We start from the raw sequence: 21,449 nt of genomic DNA, 5'->3' as shown, positions 1-21,449 counted from the left end.
AATTTCACAGATCTTATTCAAATGGATCCTTTGCATACATTTAGACGTGTTTCTGAACAAGATTTTGAAACTAATGAAAGTGGTTTATTTTTGGATCAAAACTTTAAATATTTAGGTTCATTAAAAAAAGACCCAGATCCCATTCATATTCACCCTTCGCATGTATTCAGATGTGTTTGCCAACAAGTCATTCAAACTAGGTAAAGTGGTTTGTTTTTAACTTTTCTGTCCCATAGAAACAGTTGATAGAAAGATCTAACACCAGTAAAGCTGAAACATTTCTGGAACAAAACACATCTGTTCATCTTAAAACCTTTGACCACTACTGTATTTGCAATATTATAAAAACATGAAAAAAAAAAAAAACAAGGACACTCAGTAATGGGCTCCCCCAAGTACAGCAAGAATACTATCTCCACTTCAATAAAATAAAGTCCTGATTGAAAACATTTGTATATTATGATCAGCAACAAAAAAACAAAACATGTTTATAAGCGGTTTTATTGTAAATAAAATGTATTTACTCTAAAAACATAAGTACACAACTACAATGTGCACAACATAGATTGTTTTTCGCACTTTTTGTACATTTGATTTACAGAAAAATGACCCAATTTAGACCAGCTGGACAATAAAATACGCAAAATAATAAATATGTATGACATTACCGTTAAGAGATCACAGCCAAAATCCACATCTGCAATGCAGCTCACTGTCGGTCTTAAATCTGATGCTCGTTTGTGGAGTGTACATTTTATGCCATTACAAACTTGGTATGAAACAATGAAAAAATTGTGACTGGTCCTTCTGCATGACATAAAATTCTAACGGTGCATGACCTTCAGTCTTGGACGAGCTTAAAATATAGCTTTTCGTCCAAAGTATTTTGTTCTCTCCAGTAAAGTGCAAATTCAAAGCTGTAACCGATAATCACAAACTGACTCATAAACTCCATGGGATCAAACAGATCTTATAATTAAGATTAATTTCGCATGCATATATAAGCAGGTTTTTTGGTTTCTTGGTAGAATGAGCTATAAAACTCCATATGCTATAAAGTCCAATGAATTCATTCACACACACACACACACGCACAGATGGACGTGCACGCCTAGGTTTATGTGATCACATCTCCACTAGGTTCAAGTAAGGCAAATTATCATTGAGTCATTCCTACAATTTACGTGGTGTGTTTTTTAAAGTCAAGCTCTTCTCTGTATCACTTTTAATACAATTAAATAGAATTTAGAATTATGAAAACATGTAGTGACAGGAAAAAAACCTTGAAAAACTAAAAATGCTCAAGAGTATTTAATTATTCAGTGGCTTTGACTCAAATAGTTCAATTGGGATCTATTTGAGTGTAGTATTAAAAATCAACAACTACTTCTTTAAGTTCTTATCAAAGGTGGTTGTCCTGGGAAAATCTGGGAATTTCTATCTATTTTGCATGCATGTTGGGCTTAGACACATATTGGAAGTGGGTCTATGTCAGTGTGCTCATGTCCACTTCCGGCAGAGGCTCCTTCCAGTAAGAGAAGCTACTGTATTCAGGACAGACTAAAATTGCTGCATTATTGGTCTCAGCAGAGACCACGGGGAAGAAATGCTCAACCAGTCCAATCAGGTGGTTATACCTGCAGAAAAAAATACAACCAGGAGGTCAGAAATCTGACTAATCTGCATGAACGTATGACAGCAAGTTACGAAAAATTATTTCCATTTAATTGCTTAGTTTTTACTTACGAAGACTTGTTGCCTTTAGATATTTCTTGGATAAGCTCTCCTTTTGGGTTGACTGTAAATATTTTACTCTCCGACACTCCCACCTGCTTATAGGCAAAAACATCCTGCAAAAGCAATAGAGATGAGCTTTATTGCACAGGTTCACATAACGTTAGTCTTATTTCTTTACCAGAAAGAAGTTTTAACAAGTAAACCTAATTTTTGCAACCATTTTTCGAAATATGCAACAAAGTGTTTAACAACACGATTAAATGTAAACCACTCGACCGCAGTTCCTGCTGTCCTAAGAGGTACGGATATTATGCAAGACTTGGAGTCAGTACTCAGTATTGCTTACATTTGTCTTGTTGCCGAAAGCCGCGTAGAAAGGTTGTTTGTGTGCTCCGAACAAGTCCCTGATGTCACTAAGACAGGCGATCTTAAAAACCTCTGGCTTCTTCTCAATCACCTCCCTGCAAGAGTTGGTGTCGACAGTCATTCATTGTAAAGACTTTCTTGAGTTAAATAGATAATAAATATATATGCAATATTTGGTGAAGTGTTTTGAAAAACATGAAAATAATGACTTTGGCTATATAAAGTCGGTCTCTTGAATAGGAATACAGATCATCCTGCGAGGATTTGAGCTACAGTCACCTGTGTAGTGCTGATAAGAGGCTGCTGGGAGCCAGCAGTACAGGGCCTTTAGGAAGAACAGTGCCTTGGTCGTTGACCCACTGTAGGTAGTCTTTGGTAATAGCAGCCATGCCGATAGCCCTCGCTGAACAGTACAGAAACTTGTATCCATTTCTGCAAAGAAACGAGCAACCAAAACTGCGAATCACAAAACTAATTATTACATTTGATCAAAAATACACAATGTATCATGTATTTTCAATTGTTCGTATAGCAGGACGCACAACAAAAAGTCAAGACAATCCCGCAGGCTGAGTTCCATTGATGTGCTCATGTGTCAGCTACAAAGGAACAGCATTTCACATACTTGTGTATCTTGTGATAAAGTTTGGCAATCCCCTTGTGTGTCCAGTCCTTTCCAAACTGAGGTAGGATATGACCAAGAGCATCAGACCTAGAAGAGACAGAGAGTGGAGCTTATAACAGAAGAGAAAAACTTTTTGTCATAAAAAAAAAAAAAGAACTAAACAGACAAGGATTACGATAAGGTCGCAAATTCCAAATGAGATTTTCATTCATATTTGAGGTTAATATCAATACTTATGTCAGTAGATGTAAAAATGCAAGATGCATGTGCAAAAATGTGATGAAAATGACACAAAAGTTCTAGTGTTTGTTTAATGGGATTAAGGATGTGGGATTCTGTGTTCTTTTGAGTGAAGATGGGTTGTTGTTGTTGTTACTTTGGTCATGATGTTACCTTCTTATTTCATTTTGTTTCCATATTTAAGGATCAACAGACTGGATTTGAAAATTCCACACCAGTGGTCAAATATTTATTAACTAAAATAACAAAAAAGTAGAGAGGTTGCCAGCAGTGGGAGCCACTTCAAGCATTCACTAAGTATGGTTTGAGATCCTTTAATAATGTAGACAGAGAGTCTGCACAGTGTCACGTAAGATTTAGTAGTGATATTACTGGATTATTATTGTGACATTTAAGAAGCGCTTGTCATTTTTGGCTCAGGAAAGCATTTCTGCAGTATAAACGGCATCTCAGATAATTGACATTGATGCTAGAGAATTTTTACAATATGTTCAAATAAATCTTTGGTAGCCTGGCTTGTCTGGAGGTCACATTTCATTTGTTATAGAATCAGTGATGCTTACCTAGGGAAACCTATCTTTCTATAGAATAAAAACACACAGCAATATTGACGAGGTTTATAGCAAGAAACCGTGTTTAACTTGGCCTACTTGGTGATTGTTCCATCAATGTCTGATATGATGACCCGATCGTTCCAGTTCCACAGGTAGATAGCAGCTTCACAGCGACAGGTGCCCTGATATTGTGTAGTAACACTGAATACCACTTTATTGGCTCCGTCACGCAGTTTTAGACTCTCCTGGCAGAGAAGAGCAGAGAGAATCACATCGTACCACAGAAAGATCTTATTTAAATATGTTTGATGTTTTCAGGCAAAGAGTCAGGTTGTCCTACTATCTCCTTGGAAGTGAGACGTAGTGATTTGCGGTACATGTGGCTGAAGGACTGACGTATGGACATAGAATCGGGAGAAAGACTGAAAGCATTGTCAGCTTTTAGTCCAAGCCCTACAGCTTCATCAGTTTCAGTGTTTTCCAGTCTGAGAAAACAACAAAGGAAAGTCACAGTTTGTGTTCATCCGCCTCTGAAAACACGCAGAGATGAAAACGTCTTTTTCACAGCAACAACTTACAGTAACATTTGCAACTGTACAGTGCCTTGAAATTCAAACACATTTAACATTTCCACCATTTTATTCAAACACAATCTTCACGTACTTGTCATTATGTGTATAACTTGGTTGCAAAAATATCCTACTATTAAATTTTCCTTTTCAGATAAAATCTAAATAAAATACATAGTAATGTGAAAAAGTGAAAAGGTTAAAGAGATGAGGGTGAAATTAGACGGCGTCCCCACGACACTGAAGATTTTTGGGTGTGTGAACAACTAAAGCAGCCAGTAAAGATTAACATAAATATGCAAGGAATTCTCGTTAGGGTTTCCCACCGCTACCAACGTCATGCGGTAGTGAAACAGATGTGCAACAGCAGGACTACCTAGAGCATCACCAGCTGGAACACGGGACGCAAGGTTTCCTGGAGAAGGATTATTTAATCACTTGGTAATGAGGGCACTTACAGGACTGGGGAGGAAAAACTTGCCAGTTGCTCCCCCTTTAATTGTTTTTGCTGAAGAGAAAAGAGAAATGAGCATTCATCAACATTATGTCTTATATGAAAAATATACTCCAACTAGGAAGGACACAGCTTTTCACAATTAACTGTGTGTAATCAGTGCAGGCTGTTATATGAATTTCTTCCCATTATCCATCACGCAAGCATATATATAAATGACGACCTGAGCAACTACCTTGTTGTTGTCCATTTCTTTGCGTCTCCATGAGAACCACCAGCGACCAGGCTTTTTGGACATCCTGTCCTTCACCAGCTGCTCTACTGTACTCTTATGTATGAAACACATAGAAAGAAAATTATTCTTTCTTTCTGCCGCCATTTTTATTGCGCGGGTCTTTATAAAATTGTAAGATATTCTATAACTTCGCTTAAAATTAAAAAGCACAACAAAGGTGTATTTAATGTTTGAATTCATAATACATTTTTAAGACGTTAGTGGTCAGGTTTCAAAAAATAAAATACCGTTGGTAGGTTTTTTTGGAATGCTGTCATGGACAGGATCATTGGAGCAGCCACTCCCCAGTTGTAATAGCTGCAAAAAGTGTAAAAGAGCTGATAAGCAACAACGGAAATAAAGGACTTTCACCTGGAAACTGATCAACTTTTAAAAACCGTATAGTTATTTTTTTCACTCACTTAGAATTTATGCAGATGACTAGACTTGGATCCTCAATGATTCCTGGGTTCTTGATAAAATCCTGATATGTCACAAGATGCTCTGTGAACTTTTCTGAAGCAAAATGAAAAACAAACATACAAAAAAATAAAGTAGAGTCATTCTCCACTGTATGAGCAGAGCCGACAGCCTGACACTGGATCACTCACTCCTACCTTTGGTAATCTGGCTGGTGTCTCCTACTTTCCCACAGAGGGACATACTGACGTCCATGACGTACGATGTAGAATCAGACAGATACTCTGTTCCACTGTCCACTGCTCCAATGTCCACTGACTGAGGCGATTGGCTATCTGAGCCCTGTTCAGCATACTGAGTTAACGCTCCCTCTGCCTCCCTGTGGTCAGGCAACAGTGAGTAATTTAGGTTCAGCATTTGCTATTATTGTAAGTTACTGTATCAGAATTACTGGCTTGTTACATAGTTCTAACACTGATGAGTTGAAATAACCTTTACATACAGCTAATGGCAAATTAGAAACATATCTTCTCATAGCTTTATTGTCTTTATTGCATACAAATTTCCAATAAAGGTCTGAAATAAGTTACTTTTTGCCAAAAGAGATTTCTTTTTGCCTAAATTATCTGGAGCTTGACAAAATGTGTCTTGCGTGTGAGAAAACATCTTACATTTTGGGGAAATAAACCTCCGCCACCTCTGGGTCCAGAGTGGTCAGGTCATCCAGGTAAATATCCGAAGAGCCTCCATGGTGATTCTGTTTACCTACGACACAGTCACACAGCACCGTCAGGAACAAATCCACCTCATGCATAAACAGGCCTATGACTTTGACCTAAAGAATTAACTTAATCGCTCGAATGCTTCACTTTTTTTCTCGTCCTGTTGTTCCAGTTTGGAGGATGCTTCGGAGGATTTCTCCATGTCATTCCCAGTGTCTGCGTCGGCAGCTTGTGCTGCAGTAGTTGCTGCAGCTGAGCTTTCAGGTGATTCATCAGTTGCTGTGAGTGTGGTATTGTCATCTTCTCCAGCGCTGGGCACTAATCCTCGGTCAGGAGCAGAATGTGTAGAATCGGATACTCTCTCCTCAGATGAGATACTTTCTTGTCCTTGACTATCCTGGCTTGATTCTTGGAGTGTGCATTCTGCCATCTTTTTTGTCAGCTCTCCTGTTTTGCTCAAAGTTTCATTTTCAGAAACTCCTTCAGCTACAGAACTAACTTTTTCAGCGTCTTCTTGGCTTTTGTTGAAACAAATGTCAATATTCTCTAAAGGCGAGTCTTTTTCCTCCTTGTCTTCCACCGTACATTCAGAATCTACTTCAACGGAAGAAACACATGACATGAAATGGTCGCTGTGGCAGGAAAGTGTGTCGTGAAAGTTCTTCTTTGTAGATAAAGAGCTGGTTTCCTGAGAGCTGCCGTCTAAACAAATTGAGCTCGCGTTCGCCTGTGGTTTCACGCAGCTGATCACGGAAGATGTGACCTCGTAGCCAAGGTCAAAGGAATCCTGTCTCGCAATGGGGAAGAAGTGAGATCTGGCCTTCAGCTCTCCTGGTGTATTCTCTGGGTCACAGGGCTGCGAAAAACAGGACAACCGCATGTCAGCAGGTTGAACTCCAACAGCAGCACAGGTATGGCGTAAATGCGCAGTTCTGTCTGTGTTGGTGTGTCTCACCGTGGGAAATCCTCCCCAGTTCCACTGCATTTGGGGCTCAGACAAATCCTGGGCTTCATCCAGAACCTCAGAGTCGATTTTAGGAGAATCCGGCCGACTCAAGAAAACACTGGAAAACACAAAGGAGATTCTCAAAACTGATGAACGAACAAGAATGTTTGTTTAACGGAACATTAAAAGCTTTTCTCACTTCTCTGAGAGCTCTTCGTCTGAACGTGGAAGAGTGTCTCTGTTCAGTGTGGCCCCCAGTTCCTCACTTGGCTCCTCAGACAGTGAGTAGTACACTGATTTACTAACACGTAAAATGAAAAACGTTAAAGATTTAACAACTTAGTTCACCTCAATCTGGGATTAAAGTCAATGTTAAATGCTGGTTCCCATACACTGAACTCAACAACTTACTGAAACATCAGGTGTAGCACTGCTACAATAAGGTAAAAAACTCATGGTCACAACTTTCCACCATTAAATAAAGAATTATTCAAAACTTCTTAATGAGCTGTTTGAGCAAGGTTGTCCAAAGAAAGCTTCTTGTCTTTTAAGGCAAGCCCCTTCTTATGTTTTGTCTCTACAATAAATTAAATGTTTTTCCAACTTAAATTTGATTACTTTATTTATTTAAAATAATGTAGCACTAATTTGAGTAGCACTGTGAAGAGTTTCACTCAGTCCAATTCAACAACATCTACACGTTTCACTGTCTGACCTGGTCAGCAGTGGTTTAGATGACGGACTCTCCCACTGAGCAGCGTCAGAGTCTTTCATGCTCTCCTCCTCCTCTTTGTTTCGTTCTTCTGACGAGGAGTTGGCTTCGTCCCTCTGCTGATTGTCGTAATGCACGTGCCTCCGCCGCCACTTCTTCTTGCGGGCTCCGGGCCCCTCTGCGATCACATCCGTCTCCTCAGGGACCTCCAGAGGAATTGGGGAGGTGCACAAAAAGGCTGGGACCTAACACGAAGTAGAAAAAAAGAAAACAACTTTATTTGACATCATGAAAGTGTGATTTAGCTAAAGCAGTCTCTGACGTCGTTCAGCTTACCTCCATGTTTTCTTCTTCCGCCACAAAGAAAGCCTCGCCATTATCTCCAAGCTTCATATGTAGGTCGACAGACTCTCCGTTTACCTCGATGTCGACCTAAAAATTACAACATACGGTTCAACGGGAGATGACAGAATATTTAGAATAAGGTATAAAAAAATCTACTCACAATTTTCTCTTTGGAGCGCAACACGCCGAGCTTCCCGAAGCGGATGTGAAACGGCGAACTTTGGTAAGACCCATCGGGCTGCCGCACCACGATGACATCGATCCCTCCGGTCAGGGTGGCCGGATTCAGGCCGCGGTACAGCTCCTTCACTGTGACAAACACGGTCTCTGCTAGCTGGCCCACAATGTTCATGGTTTGTGACTACAAAAAAAAAAAGATAGAAGAAAAACTAGAAGCGAGAGCTTTTAGGCAGAGCGAACGCAATGACAAAGCAAGAAACTGTTTTCGCTTTGCTCTTTGCTGCAGTTTGTACCTGGTTAGCTGTGTTTCTGTTTGCTTAATCACACAAGTAGAAAAAAAAAATACCAGCAAGAAAGTTCCAACCTGCAGAGTTCATTCAAAACAGCACAATGTCCTGCAAGCTGGTTTTTCTATTGTTTTATGTAAACCCTTGTTGACCTTTGCATCAGGTCTTTGACTATGATTAGTGGTCTGAAGGTCAACAAACACGAGTTAAGATGCGATCTTGTGAAAAGATGCCATTGTTTGTCTTTGCAAGACAACAGAATCTGCTGACGTAATTTTCTTGGTCCATCAACTTGACTATGTAAAAGGGTTCTAGTGTACACAAACACATGGGTCAGTTTTAAAGATGTGAAAACATGTTGGTGAAATTCAAAAATAATAGTCATTACATTGGCTTTTCTCACCAAACAAGCCAAACGAATCCAACTGTTACGAGCTTCAAAAAGACAAAGCAGAACTTGACTTTTGACCACTTTCAAGCTCACCTTGAAGGTGGACAGTCCACTTTCAAGTGACAGTCCATTGCTAGAGTTTCAATTTAGCTTTCAAGCTATTTAAAACCAAGCATAAAGTTAGGTTTCCTAAATGCATTAATTTCAGGGGGGTATCTAAACTCTCGATCATGAAAAGTAACCGCTGAGTGGAGGAAAGTTGGTTTATTGATCCAACCACTCTCTAATGAAAAATCCTAGCACCCTTTTGGAAATCACACAGTTAAAATAAGGATCTACACATGAAGATTATTGATTTAGTAATTCTTGACAAGCTAATAGCTAATACAAAATACTAATCAGCATAATGATCTCCTATGCTTTTTAAAATAAAGCAACCCTGTCTTAAAGTCACTGTTTTTACTTCTTGTAGGCTTTAAAGAGACATCTGTAGTAACTGAAACAGTACTTACAAAAATCTTGAGATCAGAGATTATTTCCACTAATCTGGAGCAGATCCTGAGTCTAAGTCTTACCCAGAGAGAAGGATGCAGATGTTCCCTCCCAATCCAGCCAGATTGCCCTGACCGCCTCTCCGCCATCAGCTTTCCCCCCACTTTATGAACTCACAAACTGTCTCAGGAACTTTTGCCACCATGTTCATCTGAGGATCCTCAGAACCTTTTTCCTCATTCTGCTCCACTGCCTCGCAAAGCTGATGAGCGTGTCTCTGTGAATATCGGCCTACATATCAGTAGGTCGGACAACTTAAAGACGAAGTTCTAAAAGTCTGCAGAGCTGAGCTAAACTGGGTCATAAGAGACGACAACGCTCTACTCGTGTCTGTTCTGTGGTAAAAATACATATATACCGTGATCTATGAGAGAGTCCTAGTATATTCATACACACACTCTGATGCTTCCTCTATCTCACATAGCACACACACACACACGCCCACACACGCACACACACACACACACACACACATACACGCGCATACTCACAGTCGCCTCCCATGACAGCTAGACCAGCAGTTTCTGAAAGCCTCTGATGAGCTTTTCAAACACGCTCACACGTAGACCACACACATTCTGGTCGCAACCACAGCTCTCTGGGCTGTCAAAGACCAGGGGGACTCTCCAGCAGATATGCTGTCTCACAGAAAGGGTTTCACATTAGGATGGATATCTCTGCCCAACCTGCCTAGAGACTTCAACGGAAAGGTAGGCCTCTGAGGAAAAGAACAGCAGATGAGGAGATGAGGTCGCGCACACAACCGCAACTCTGGCCGATCACGTGGCTGTGCAATAGGAACACAACTACATGTTCAGTACACCACCTCACTCATCAGAAATTACTTAAAGTGATAGTTGATTGTTATAACCAGGTCGCCTGTAGTGTACTGTGAAAACAATAAAAGAAACCCCCCTGCAGCATGAAGAGAGGAAACAGTCACAGTTATGAATCCAATATTGCTTTTGTGTGATTCTGCCGGAGATTTTCCGGAAGGCTCTTTGCTTGGGTTTTTTATTCACTTCTCAGAGGAAAAGAGCTGGATACTGTATTGTGAAGCTACAGCTATCAATCACTATTTTACATCAATTTTAGTCAAATTACAACCAAAAATCTTCATTCTATTTCTCTGGGATTTTATGTAACAGTCCAACATAAATTACAGCATAACAATAAACTGAAAGGAAAATGATGCAAGGTTTTCAAAGGTTTGTCCAATCAAAACAAAACAAAACAACAACAAAAACACCATCACTGTCAATTAGAATAAGACAGTCATTGTTTCAACATAAAGTGTCAACATTTTTGGGTATTATTGCAGGATGCAATACATTATGGAGCATTAAAACAACACAGATTTTGTGACAATTTTCAGGAAAAAAAAAAGTTCTCCCAAAAGCAAGGCAAAAGCAACACAGATGTTGCTTGGGGTGCCTTTTGCATTGCCCAAGAAACATTTATAACAATAAACAGTTCAAATATGAGTCCTTCAAAAGCATTAATCTCTCTAGTTTAAACACAAAATTCTCCAGACAAATGCAAATTGGTGAATATTTTGAGAACTCCCTAAACAAACTAAACAAAGAGTTGTGAACTAAGTGAACTAAGGACAAGCACTGGTGGCTACTTACTGAACTGACTTCTGAAATTAGAGTGCAGACCTGGAAATATCCTCAAATCGGTGGATGTTAGAAAACCACAGGGATGTCCTCAGAGTCCTCAGAGACAAGCTAACCGCTACCACCGACAAGTTTCCCATTTGCATTTACTGTCCAATTCCTGGTTGGACGGTACTATGAGTGTGTGAACGTTTTAATGACATAAAACTTCTGTAGTGAAAATATCCATGACCATAGCTACTACTACATTTTTTGCCTAATAGTAGCCACGTAGGAAAAAATGCCCACGGTTCCAACAGCAAACAACAAATATCAGGGAAGATTTCTAAATGTTGGAAAAACATGTACAAAAACTTTTATTCCCACATTAAACTGTAATATTCGATCACCTAAAAAGATACCATGAACATTTCCTTTCATTTAATTTTCATTGTGAACTAGTGCACTTAAGGTCAGATGCTTTACAATCTAGTTATTACTTTAGACTTAAGGATTGTGGGTGCCATGTTAGAGGTAGTAATACAACAACAAAAATTATTTTTCTTTTCTTATTATACCATGAACATCTAATATCCACAATAGCCTAATGTTTTAAGATTTACTATCCTCACTATCCTTAAGTTAAAAACTCGAGTTTCCCACTGATTGGATTATCCGACTTCCTTTTTGTCTACTCCCTCCCAGGAGGAACTATTATCTATTAAATCAATGACTCCATCTTATTCGATTCATTTCAAATTCAAAAGTACTTTAGTGAATCCGCTCAAATTGTAAATAATTTAATCAATAATTTAATTTAGAGACTAATACTATTTCAATTAATGACAAATATAATTTTCAAAAGATAAAAATATATCATAGCTAAAAAAAATAAATAAAAATAATGAAATAAAACGGAGACGCTTTCCCATTAGACGATAAAGCATGTGGTAACTTTACAGGTCACCCTTATCTGAAGCCCAACGTCAAACGAAAGGGACTTTCGATGAAGTTTGTGGGAGCCTTAAGATAAGGATGCAACAGAAAACTTAGCTTCCCTGACTATGTTACATGTCTTACTCAGACACTGAGAAACTTAACTACTTAACTCCACTTCATTCAAAGCCTACAGAAAAATAAAAACAATACGTTCTCTTCAAGGAAGCGCTCCGCTTTCCCACCCTTCATTCAGTTCACTTCGATAAAAACAGAATTCCGATAGCGATGAATCACCTCCATTTACTAGTTTTATGAAAAACTTGGGAGAACGCGGTAGAGAGAACAGCAAAACTTTACAAAGTGGCAAAAGTATTACAGCTCACTCGACTGTAGCACTCCACGTGTTTTACATTTGCTACTCTTTTCATACAACACCTTTTATCGGCGTTAAAGGATGAAAGAAAAGACAACTCACCTTTCGGGCTTCTCCTTACTCTGACAAAACGACCATCTTCCAACTGTACAGCGCATGCGCGTTCTCAAATCAACTCCTTCAGTAAGCCAATCAGAAACTCGAGTGTTAAAACTGTTCCGCCTTTAAATGTAAGTAGTAAACAATACATGAAACAAGGTCTAACATACATCAAGACCCCTCTTCACCTAATAGACAAATACAAATAATCTTTTTTTTTTTTTTTTTTTTTGCATTTCTTTAATCTTTCTGTTTTACATAAATATTCCATCTGCCTTTGCCTGTTAGTCAATGTCTAAGATCATCAGACAAATTCCAATATCACAACCTACCCTCTTTAATTAGGTAGGTAGGTGATGTGAAAATAGAATTACCTCATTACGTAATTATGAATTAGCTGTGATTAAGCACATTTTATTTTGTTACATGTCACTAAATATCATAAAACCTGTCTAACAAACAATAGGAGAGTTAAAAGATCTGAGAAGTCTAAACACCACAACTAATATGAAGATATTCAATAACAGATGTGTAAGGAAGTAATTGTTTATATCAGCCTAGAAAGAATTACTAGCCCATTTATAAGGCTTTGGGGTGCAGTGAACCAAATGAAAGTCATAATCGACAAATAAAGAAAACTTAAACATTGTGATCATTCCCATTGTTGCAATTGTTCTCACCAATCAGTTATTAGTTAGGCTATTTGGGTGCAATTACTTAAAATAGTGCCAGGGTGTGAAATTATTACCTCTTGTCATTTTTATTTAATATTAATCTGTTTGACCGTCTGGAACATTGAAGTACGGGGGGAATCAAAAGGTCAATACACCTAAAAAGAGTAAAATCTTTTGTCGCAGTCCTTTATCTTTTATTGATTTTTTTCAGTGTAATACGATCACCATACCATGGTTTAATGAATTTTAATTTGAAGAGTAATGTAGCCCAGTAGATGGCGACACTGCACCACAGGTGAACATAATTTTAGCACGCAGGAAGACCTTGAACGTATCCCCCTTTTGTCGATTGTACTGCAGTCTAATTCTGTATTTCCAGATACAAATATTGTAATTTAGATGATATTCTATTAAAATATAAAACCTATTATTATTGCTGAGTTAACAACAGATCTAAAAAGGTAACAACGATTTCTTATTAGTAACACACTTAAGTCACATTGTCATATACAAGTAAATGTTCATGTTTTAGACAACTGTATTTTATTTTTCTAAAAAAATCGTGCAAAATGTATTAAAGACATGTGAAAGATAGTTGCGTTAAAGTCTTAAATTATTTTGCTCAAACAATGAGGGGAATACCTTAGATTTTGCAAAGAACTGAAAAGAATCAGAGTGACTTATATTAGATATGATTAAATCGGATACATTATTAGTCTTGCGAAGAAAATTTCATAGTTTTATTAGGAGAGAATTCCTGGAAGTGAAAATAGAAATTGTCCTTGATAGCATCATTTCAGGTGTTCATTTTAAATTCTGGCCCCTGAGTTGCGCAGCCTCACTGCCTATTTAAGGGCACTATTGTTCCAACAGAGACTCAGTCTGCATTTCCTCACTCCTCCCTCTTTCTCTCCCTTAATATATTTCCACCATCCCCTGCCTCCGAATGTTTAGACTCCTTTCTCTAAATAAGGCAGCCTTATCGTGGTTCCTGTCATTTCATCTTTGCCTTTTCGCCAAACATCCCGAAGAACGACCGCGGCAGCAGCGAGCCTGTAACTTTTGCATTCCTTTGCCTTGTATGGACAAATGGTCTGGGCCCTGGACGTCTCCCTACGGGACACACTGCTATTTCCATTGGTCTGAGCAGGAAAAGGAGGCGGGACTTAACCACGGGGAGTTTGATTGTTTGAGCAAACTTTTTAGCAGGACCGCTTGCTTGCTTTCCCTCTGCGGTGACGGATCCGTACAAAAGGAGTTGAAAAGACTCTCTTCATTTTCGGCTTGAAGCCAAGGTGAGAATGAAAGCTGGATGTAACTCTTTAAGAGCGTCAAGGATCTCTTTGCTTTATTTTAGGTGGTTTGGTGAGGTAAGATCTCAGGAGTCGGAGCTGAGGAGAGAATAGTTACACTGATCTTCCGAAGTGAATATTTGTGGAGATTTCCTTCAGTGAAAGGAGACTAATGGGGTGTCCATCATGTGCCAGTTGAACTGTGAGCTTGTATGGTTATATGCATTTCCACCACAAAGGAACTTCTAAATGCAGATGACCAATTTCTAACATTCACCTGAGATGCCGTCTCTTGTTGGACTGTACTCTGTTTGTTCTTGGTATGTGTGACCGTTGGTCTTTGAGTTTTCGCACCGGCTGACCTTCATGTCTCAGAATTGGTGAGATGGAGTGAGACAGCGATTGTTCCTATCCTGTCCTGAGGACAGGGGAGCTTTGTCTTGGCCCACTCCGAATAAAAGGATGAAAGAAATTGGCGATGGACAGAGAACAAACATTTCTGTCAGTACAAATCAAGCCGTGGTTATTTTTTGTTGTTCTTGCCACATTTCATTGCTCATTTTAATATTAATTGTTATTCATGTTGACTCTTTGAAGGTAACGTTCATGCACTGAAAACTTGACCATTTCTATTGTGTATCAGGCTTAAAATGTCTAAAATTTATGATTTGAGCTACAGGCCTTAAAGTCTTGAATCCAAACCTACTTATTATGTTTTTTTAATTCAGTCCTTCCAAAATAGGTTTGCTGTATTTTTATGCAATTAAAATAAAGCTATCTTTCTACATCATGTACTTCTAGTCTTTAGCTAGGTAACATCACCCAAAGGAATGGTATAGGCTAGGACCTCGAAATAAAGACTGTTATGCCTGATGTACTTGTATTTGTGCCAGGGTGTTGTGCGTCTTCCAAAAAGAATGACGGGAAAAGCGTAGGGCTAAATGAACAGAGGAACTCCTTGCTTCCTGAAATGTAATATTGCCTCTTCACGGTAGTTTTGTTTGCAGCTTCCTGTGAGTAATGGAAGTGCCAGCAGCCAAAAGTGCACACCTTTGGTGTTTGTTTTAGTTAGCTGGGACACACAGGGAGTAGTGCAGCCAAGTGGCAGGTAAAATCAGTGAAGACTCGCAGGGGTCTCAAACTCCAGTCCTCGAGGGCCACAGTCCTGCAGTTTTTAGATGTGCCACAGGTACAAAACACTGGAATGAAATGGCTTAATTACCTCCACCTTGTGTAAATTAGTTCTCCAGAGCCTTAATTATTCTATTCAGGTGGTGCAGCAGAGGCACATCTAAAAGTTGCAGAACTGCGGCCCTCGAGGACTGGAGTTTGAGACCCCTGTGGGTAGAGTAATCTGTAAAACTGATGAAGAAATCTGCTTATGTTTTATTTTGGTAAACTTTAATCAACATGAGTAGACTTGAACTAGTTATTTTACTCAAGTTGACTTATTCAAACAGACAAGACAACCAGAGATGATATTTGTAATTCATTAACCAAAATATGATATTAAATAGTTAATCCAGTTCCAAAAATTCCCAGTCTCGAGTGCAGTTTTATACCTGTGCTAGACTTAGTGGTTGAATCACAACTAACAAGTACATTCACTGTTTCTTTCCTTAAGTCATCTGGTTTGTGAAATTATGTGAAAGTGAAATTAACAATTTCTTATTAAAGTACAAAACACTTGTAAAATTGTAACAAACTTTTGAAATGTATGCTTATCAAAAATGGTTTCTAAGCCATTTCCTTGATAATTACGTTGAAGGTCTGCAATTTACAAATGATAACTACCTCAGACTGCTATTGCTAAATTAACTTAACCTGGATATAGACGTCTTCTCATCCATAAGTCTTATGGCAATGCTTGACTTTTTATGAAGTTGACATCTTCATTTATAATATATATCATCTCTGTCACTCTCAGCTGCACACAACATGCCATGTATAATGATACCAGTCAGCTGAACCAATTGTCTTGTTATATTCTTATCAAAATTTTTAGATTGGGTTTATTACCAAAAAAAGTGACCATTGTTTCTTGAATTTACCTCTAATGGAGCATTGCATCTTCAAATAAGTGTGAAACAAAAAATAAATCTTAGTACTATAATAGATCGATACTGTGAAACAGTTTTTTTTATAGTGCACGTGTTTGTGAACTGTCCTACTGTAAAGGCTCCTCACTTTGTTTTTAATCTATATAGAGGAAATGCAAACATGGAGATCCATAATGTCTTCATGTAAACTTCAGATCACAACTGAGTTGTCTATTAAGATCATAAACTGAGCTGACACGCCACATTTGCATTGGCTATAAAAGTATGAACAAGGTACAGTTGCATTAATTTGTATAAATAAAAATGACGGTAGAACATGTGTCTGCAGTCCAGAGTGATAAGAGGCAGAGTAAATGCCTTTTACCTGCAGCTCTTTGTTTTTTTTATTTTTTGTCTTTGCTAACCTGCACAGTAATTCGGCTTTGCTCTGATCTATTAAATACAGACACTGTGACACACAGGGACCAGGGAGATGAAAGACGTGGTGAAAATGGGTCTCAAATGTATTAAACCATCAAAGGCTTAGAAATGGCTTTTTGAGAGCATTCATCTCCATCCTTCCTTGCTTTTGGACAATTTCGACTACTGTATACCTGAAAGCCCCAAAGAGCTGCAGGGTTTGAGATGTTCAGACGTCTAGACATCACGATTTGGCTCTTTTCAAACTCACTGAAACCGCTAGCATTGCCCATTGCCTCTACTTTTACCACGTCAAAATTGAGGAGACGATGGTCACTTGTTTAATGTATACCTCCAAATAACAGGTGTAATGGTTTTAAATAAAAACGACCAGCATTATTCACTTTATATGGTAGTCGTCATAATGTGTCCATACACTTCAATCAGACACAACCTTTAATAGAAACATTAAGTAGACATGCAGCAGTAACCTACTTTAAAATTCATCTTAGATTGTTTCATTGGACAGAACTAAATGGGTTGACTCATTTCGTGTGCCTAAATAAAGAAAACAAATAGACATGAAGGAGAAAAGGTACTTCAGATTTTTGATTTTAAAAAGGGGGCAGTGACTTTGATGAACAAAAAAAGCAACTTAAATGTGCCAGAGTTGCATTTATTATTGGTAGCATGCATTAGTAATCCCTCTGCCTGAATGAGCGTAAGACAAAAACTAAAAGTACAAGTATCCACTTTGGGATAGGCTAAGTTGAGCATTATTTAATTTGTGTAAAATAATGCCTGTGGATTTTTGCATAATAGTCAAACAGTAAGCTTGTGAAATCCTTTTCTAATCGGCAATAAATGCATATCTTGATAATTGAAGAAGAGTGTAGAGTGGCTGAAGAGTGACATCAGGCCTCAGAGACATGCTGCAAACCACAGATTTAGCTCTAGGTATAATATATTTTTAATAAGACTGAAAAATCTTGCAGGCTTCTGTTTATTCTATATAAAGACTACTTAGAGTTTAAGATAATGTGTTCATCTTAAGGTTAAGATTTTTTTTTTTAAATCTTTTTGTGACAATAAAGACACTTGCATTACATCATTTCTGTGCTTATCACAAACCAGCCTACGCCTGAGTCCTCTATCAGCCATTTACCCCGGGGGTCACACATGTGCACACACAAACGAACTATAAATCCTTGTAGACCTGAACATGAGTGACAGGTCTAATTCTGGAACTATCTGCAGTTAGCTGAGGTGTGTGCTGCAGTGACATGTCATTTTCACACCCATCAAAGTGCCTGCCATTTCACCGAGAATGTGATTCTCTCTCTAGAGGAAGTGAGCTGGAAAAGATTCGCCCGCAAGTGCAGACAAGATCTATGGAAGACCTGGTTCTTTCTTGGGGCTAAATGCTCACTATAAACCATCTTAATTTGTGCGTTCACATGAAGCTGTGTTTGTTAGCGAAGCTTTGTCTAACCTACCTTTGTCGGATGTGATGAATATCTCTGCACAGGTCCAGATCGAGCCGTCACCATGTCTAGCAAACGTGCCAAGGGGAAGACCACCAAGAAGCGGCCTCAGAGGGCCACCTCCAATGTCTTTGCCATGTTTGATCAGTCCCAGATCCAGGAGTTCAAAGAGGCATTCAACATGATCGACCAGAACAGGGATGGTTTCATCGACAAAGAGGATCTGCATGACATGCTGGCCTCTTTGGGTAAAAAAAAAAAACAAAACAAAAAAAATTCAGTTTTTTTTTTAATCACTATTTGGTGGCTAAAACAAAATGGGAGAAAAACATAATAAAGTAAAAAATAAATAAATAAATGTTTCACAGATGTGGTGCATTTATGGGGTTCAACTTAAGTCGGAATCCTTATTCTCAATATTTCTCACCCATCAAATATTGCTGCGTATCAGGCAAATGTAAAGCGTTTGTACACTGCTTTGCAAAAGTATGAATAGCTCTTTATTAGCAGTACAACCACAAAATTACTTGGATTTTGTGAATTCAACCTACAAAACGTACTGCATAATTATATGAAAGCATATGCATGGTTTTTAAAATTCTTTATAAATGATAAAATAAGGAGCACAACAGTCGGGCCAGGTCAGTTCAGCCCCCCTGAACTCTCAGCATCATGTTCCAAAACATACAGGCTCCAAAACACCTGAACTTTGCAGGAGCTTCATCATGGACCTTACCAAGCTCCGCCCACAACCGACCCACGTGACCGCAAGTCTCACAAGCAAAGCCTCGTAGCGCATTGTTTCTATGTAAACATGACTCCATTAGTGCATCATTTCTACCTGATTTTCACAATATATCAGCTACTACAATGGACAGAGGAAATAACAAGTTCATGTCATCATCTGGGAGGAGGTTACTGGTTTCTCAGTCACAAGCTGGTTGCAAACCTGAGGCCAGCAGGTGTCAGTCGGTCAGTTATGGTAGATCTGAAATTTGGTTTGATGACCTCAATATGAGAAGCTACAGACTGATAAGAGGAACCAAAGAGCTCTGTTACGGTAAAGAAGCCATTTGTTTGTTAAAATTTTATGAAATCTATTTGTTCTTTTTGATGTTTGTTATGAATGACGTATAATCACAAACAGGGTAATTGGTCCAACGTTTAGAAACTACAGCGGCTGTAATGAGCCACAGCAAATGTAAACAAAGGTAAAATAACCCGAACAGGTGATCAACTCAAAACCATTCGTACCTTTTTAGTCTGTCTCTCTTTGTAGTTTAAGCACACTTGTTACCGTATCAACCGCCTGCGCCCCGCAAGACGAGCAAAGATTACGTTAAAAACATAACATCCAGTCCGTTACGATATCAAGTTTCCAGGCTTGATATTTATTTATGGATTATTAATCAGCGCTTCCCTGAACACAGCGATGGTTGATTGACCAGCTGTACTTCGTGCTAGAGTGGCTAACACGAGTAACAATTTAGTCCAAAGCCTTTTCTGCTAAAATAAAATCTTTAGTGTGTGTCAGATACAGTACACGTTGCATATTGATCTGTTTAGCTAACGTTAGACTGTGTAGCAGACAGGCTTCAAGGTGTAGAAGTTGTATCAGAACTGCTATTATGCTGTACTTAGCTAACGAAAAGCTCGTGTTTGTGAGACTGCCACCCACGTGACCACGTAGAATGAGCATCAGCCAATGAAAAGCGGCCCCTCTGGTAAGGTCCATTGAGTCTGACTCAATCTGAGCAATTTTGGAAAGCGGAATGGGCAAAGATTTCAGTCTCATAGCTGGAAGTGACGAACATTAAAAGACTTTCAATACAAAAGCAGCCTCAGATTTCTATTTTACAATTTTGCATTGGTATTTCATGAAATCCCAATACACACAAATTTATGGTGGTAAAGATACAAAGTAAAAAAAAAGGCGGGGTATGAATAGTTTAAGGAAGCATTGAATGTAATCTAACCGCGTCACTGCTTCACAGGTAAGAACCCGTCGGATGAATACCTTGAGGGAATGATGAACGAGGCTCCGGGGCCCATTAACTTCACCATGTTCCTCACAATGTTTGGAGAGCGGCTGAACGGGACGGACCCCGAGGATGTCATTCGCAACGCCTTCGCCTGCTTTGATGAGGAGGGATCTGGTGAGTCCACATGTAAACAAAGGCCCACGTCGTGTACGGAAGAGTCGTAGATGCCATTTTCAGTGTACAGCGCTGTATTTTATTACTCAGTGGATGCCATCTGCTCAATTAGGGTTTATCCACGAGGACCACTTGAGAGAGCTGCTGACCACCATGGGCGATCGCTTCACAGATGAAGAGGTGGACGAGCTGTTCCGTGAGGCACCTATTGACAAGAAGGGCAACTTCAACTACGCGGAGTTCACTCGCATCCTCAAACACGGCGCAAAGGACAAGGACGATGAATAGAGGGGAAAACGGCTGCTTCTGGCTCCCGCTCACATGCTGCACCAGAGATACTCACCAATCCCTCCCCTTACAGTGTATATTAGAAGTAAATAAAATAAGAATCACTATATAAACGTCCTTAAATTGTATTGTACATTTGATGGTAAATGTGTTGATCGAGGATTTAATCTAAGGATCCACAGATCTTGTTCTACAATACACTTCCTGCAGCTCAAACTACAGTAACTGCACTTTGACTGGTATTTCTAGGCAATTTAGTCAGATTTTTGTAATGCATTGCACACTGCTGTTTGTTTATATGTGTTTATATGTACACAGCAATGATTACCTCTTCCTGCCTGCCTTATAACTACCACAGATGCTTCAGCACTGCCACGTGGCTCCTTTCTCTGTCGTCTTTGTATTCTTGTAGGGTTGCAAAAGCTGTTCATTTGATTTCGACAGTCAAGCAGTGAGAATCGCCTCCTGGCAAAGCGGATGGCTGAAGCGTGGAGACTGATGCTTTGCTTCATCAGCTGGTTGTATTGGTTGAAGGATCAGGTGTGTTTGCAATAGAAGCAACTCGGTCATGAATCTGCTCAGGCTAATAAAATATACTACAGCTCCTGCAGTAAATGGACCATGTCTGTGGCAAATGAAGAATGTGTTACTCATTGAAACTAGCTTTTTTAAAAACTCTTGTGAAACATTTAATCCTTTCTAGAATTTAAAAA

The 21,449-nt window shown here is 39.0% G+C and overlaps 2 protein-coding genes across 4 annotated transcripts; one reads left to right on the top strand and one right to left on the bottom strand.

Annotated features, from left to right (window-relative positions):
- Positions 1 to 485: 485 nt before the first annotated feature.
- Positions 486 to 18,383, bottom strand: zgc:123305. Of its 3 annotated transcripts, XM_044121659.1 has the most exons (20): positions 18,305 to 18,383; positions 8,125 to 8,325; positions 7,956 to 8,051; positions 7,623 to 7,864; positions 7,107 to 7,208; positions 6,917 to 7,025; positions 6,109 to 6,817; positions 5,911 to 6,004; positions 5,437 to 5,618; positions 5,242 to 5,335; positions 5,068 to 5,137; positions 4,781 to 4,873; positions 4,550 to 4,599; positions 3,863 to 4,007; positions 3,619 to 3,767; positions 2,729 to 2,815; positions 2,383 to 2,535; positions 2,084 to 2,198; positions 1,747 to 1,850; positions 486 to 1,637 (listed from the first exon to the last, which is right to left on the bottom strand). In XM_044121659.1, the coding sequence occupies exons 1-20, from the start codon at positions 18,356 to 18,358 to the stop codon at positions 1,487 to 1,489; spliced, it is 3,000 nt and encodes a 999-aa protein (XP_043977594.1). In that variant the 5' UTR covers positions 18,359 to 18,383; the 3' UTR covers positions 486 to 1,486. The 3 variants fall into 3 exon arrangements, with proteins under 3 accessions (XP_043977594.1, XP_043977592.1, XP_043977593.1); XM_044121657.1 differs by having other exon boundaries at positions 6,109 to 7,025; XM_044121658.1 differs by lacking the exon at positions 18,305 to 18,383 and adding an exon at positions 12,387 to 12,472 and having other exon boundaries at positions 6,109 to 7,025.
- Positions 18,357 to 21,351, top strand: myl9b (myosin, light chain 9b, regulatory). Its single transcript, XM_044121661.1, has 3 exons — positions 18,357 to 18,540; positions 20,287 to 20,448; positions 20,561 to 21,351. Exons 1-3 carry the CDS (start codon positions 18,357 to 18,359, stop codon positions 20,734 to 20,736), a joined length of 522 nt encoding a protein of 173 aa, XP_043977596.1. The 3' UTR covers positions 20,737 to 21,351.
- Positions 21,352 to 21,449: the final 98 nt, after the last annotated feature.

This window comes from Gambusia affinis, linkage group LG07 (assembly GCF_019740435.1).
Source record: "Gambusia affinis linkage group LG07, SWU_Gaff_1.0, whole genome shotgun sequence".
Taxonomy (NCBI): Eukaryota; Metazoa; Chordata; class Actinopteri; order Cyprinodontiformes; family Poeciliidae; genus Gambusia; species Gambusia affinis.
Note: the sequence above shows the minus strand (reverse complement) of the source record. Positions and strands in the feature narration are given on the sequence as shown.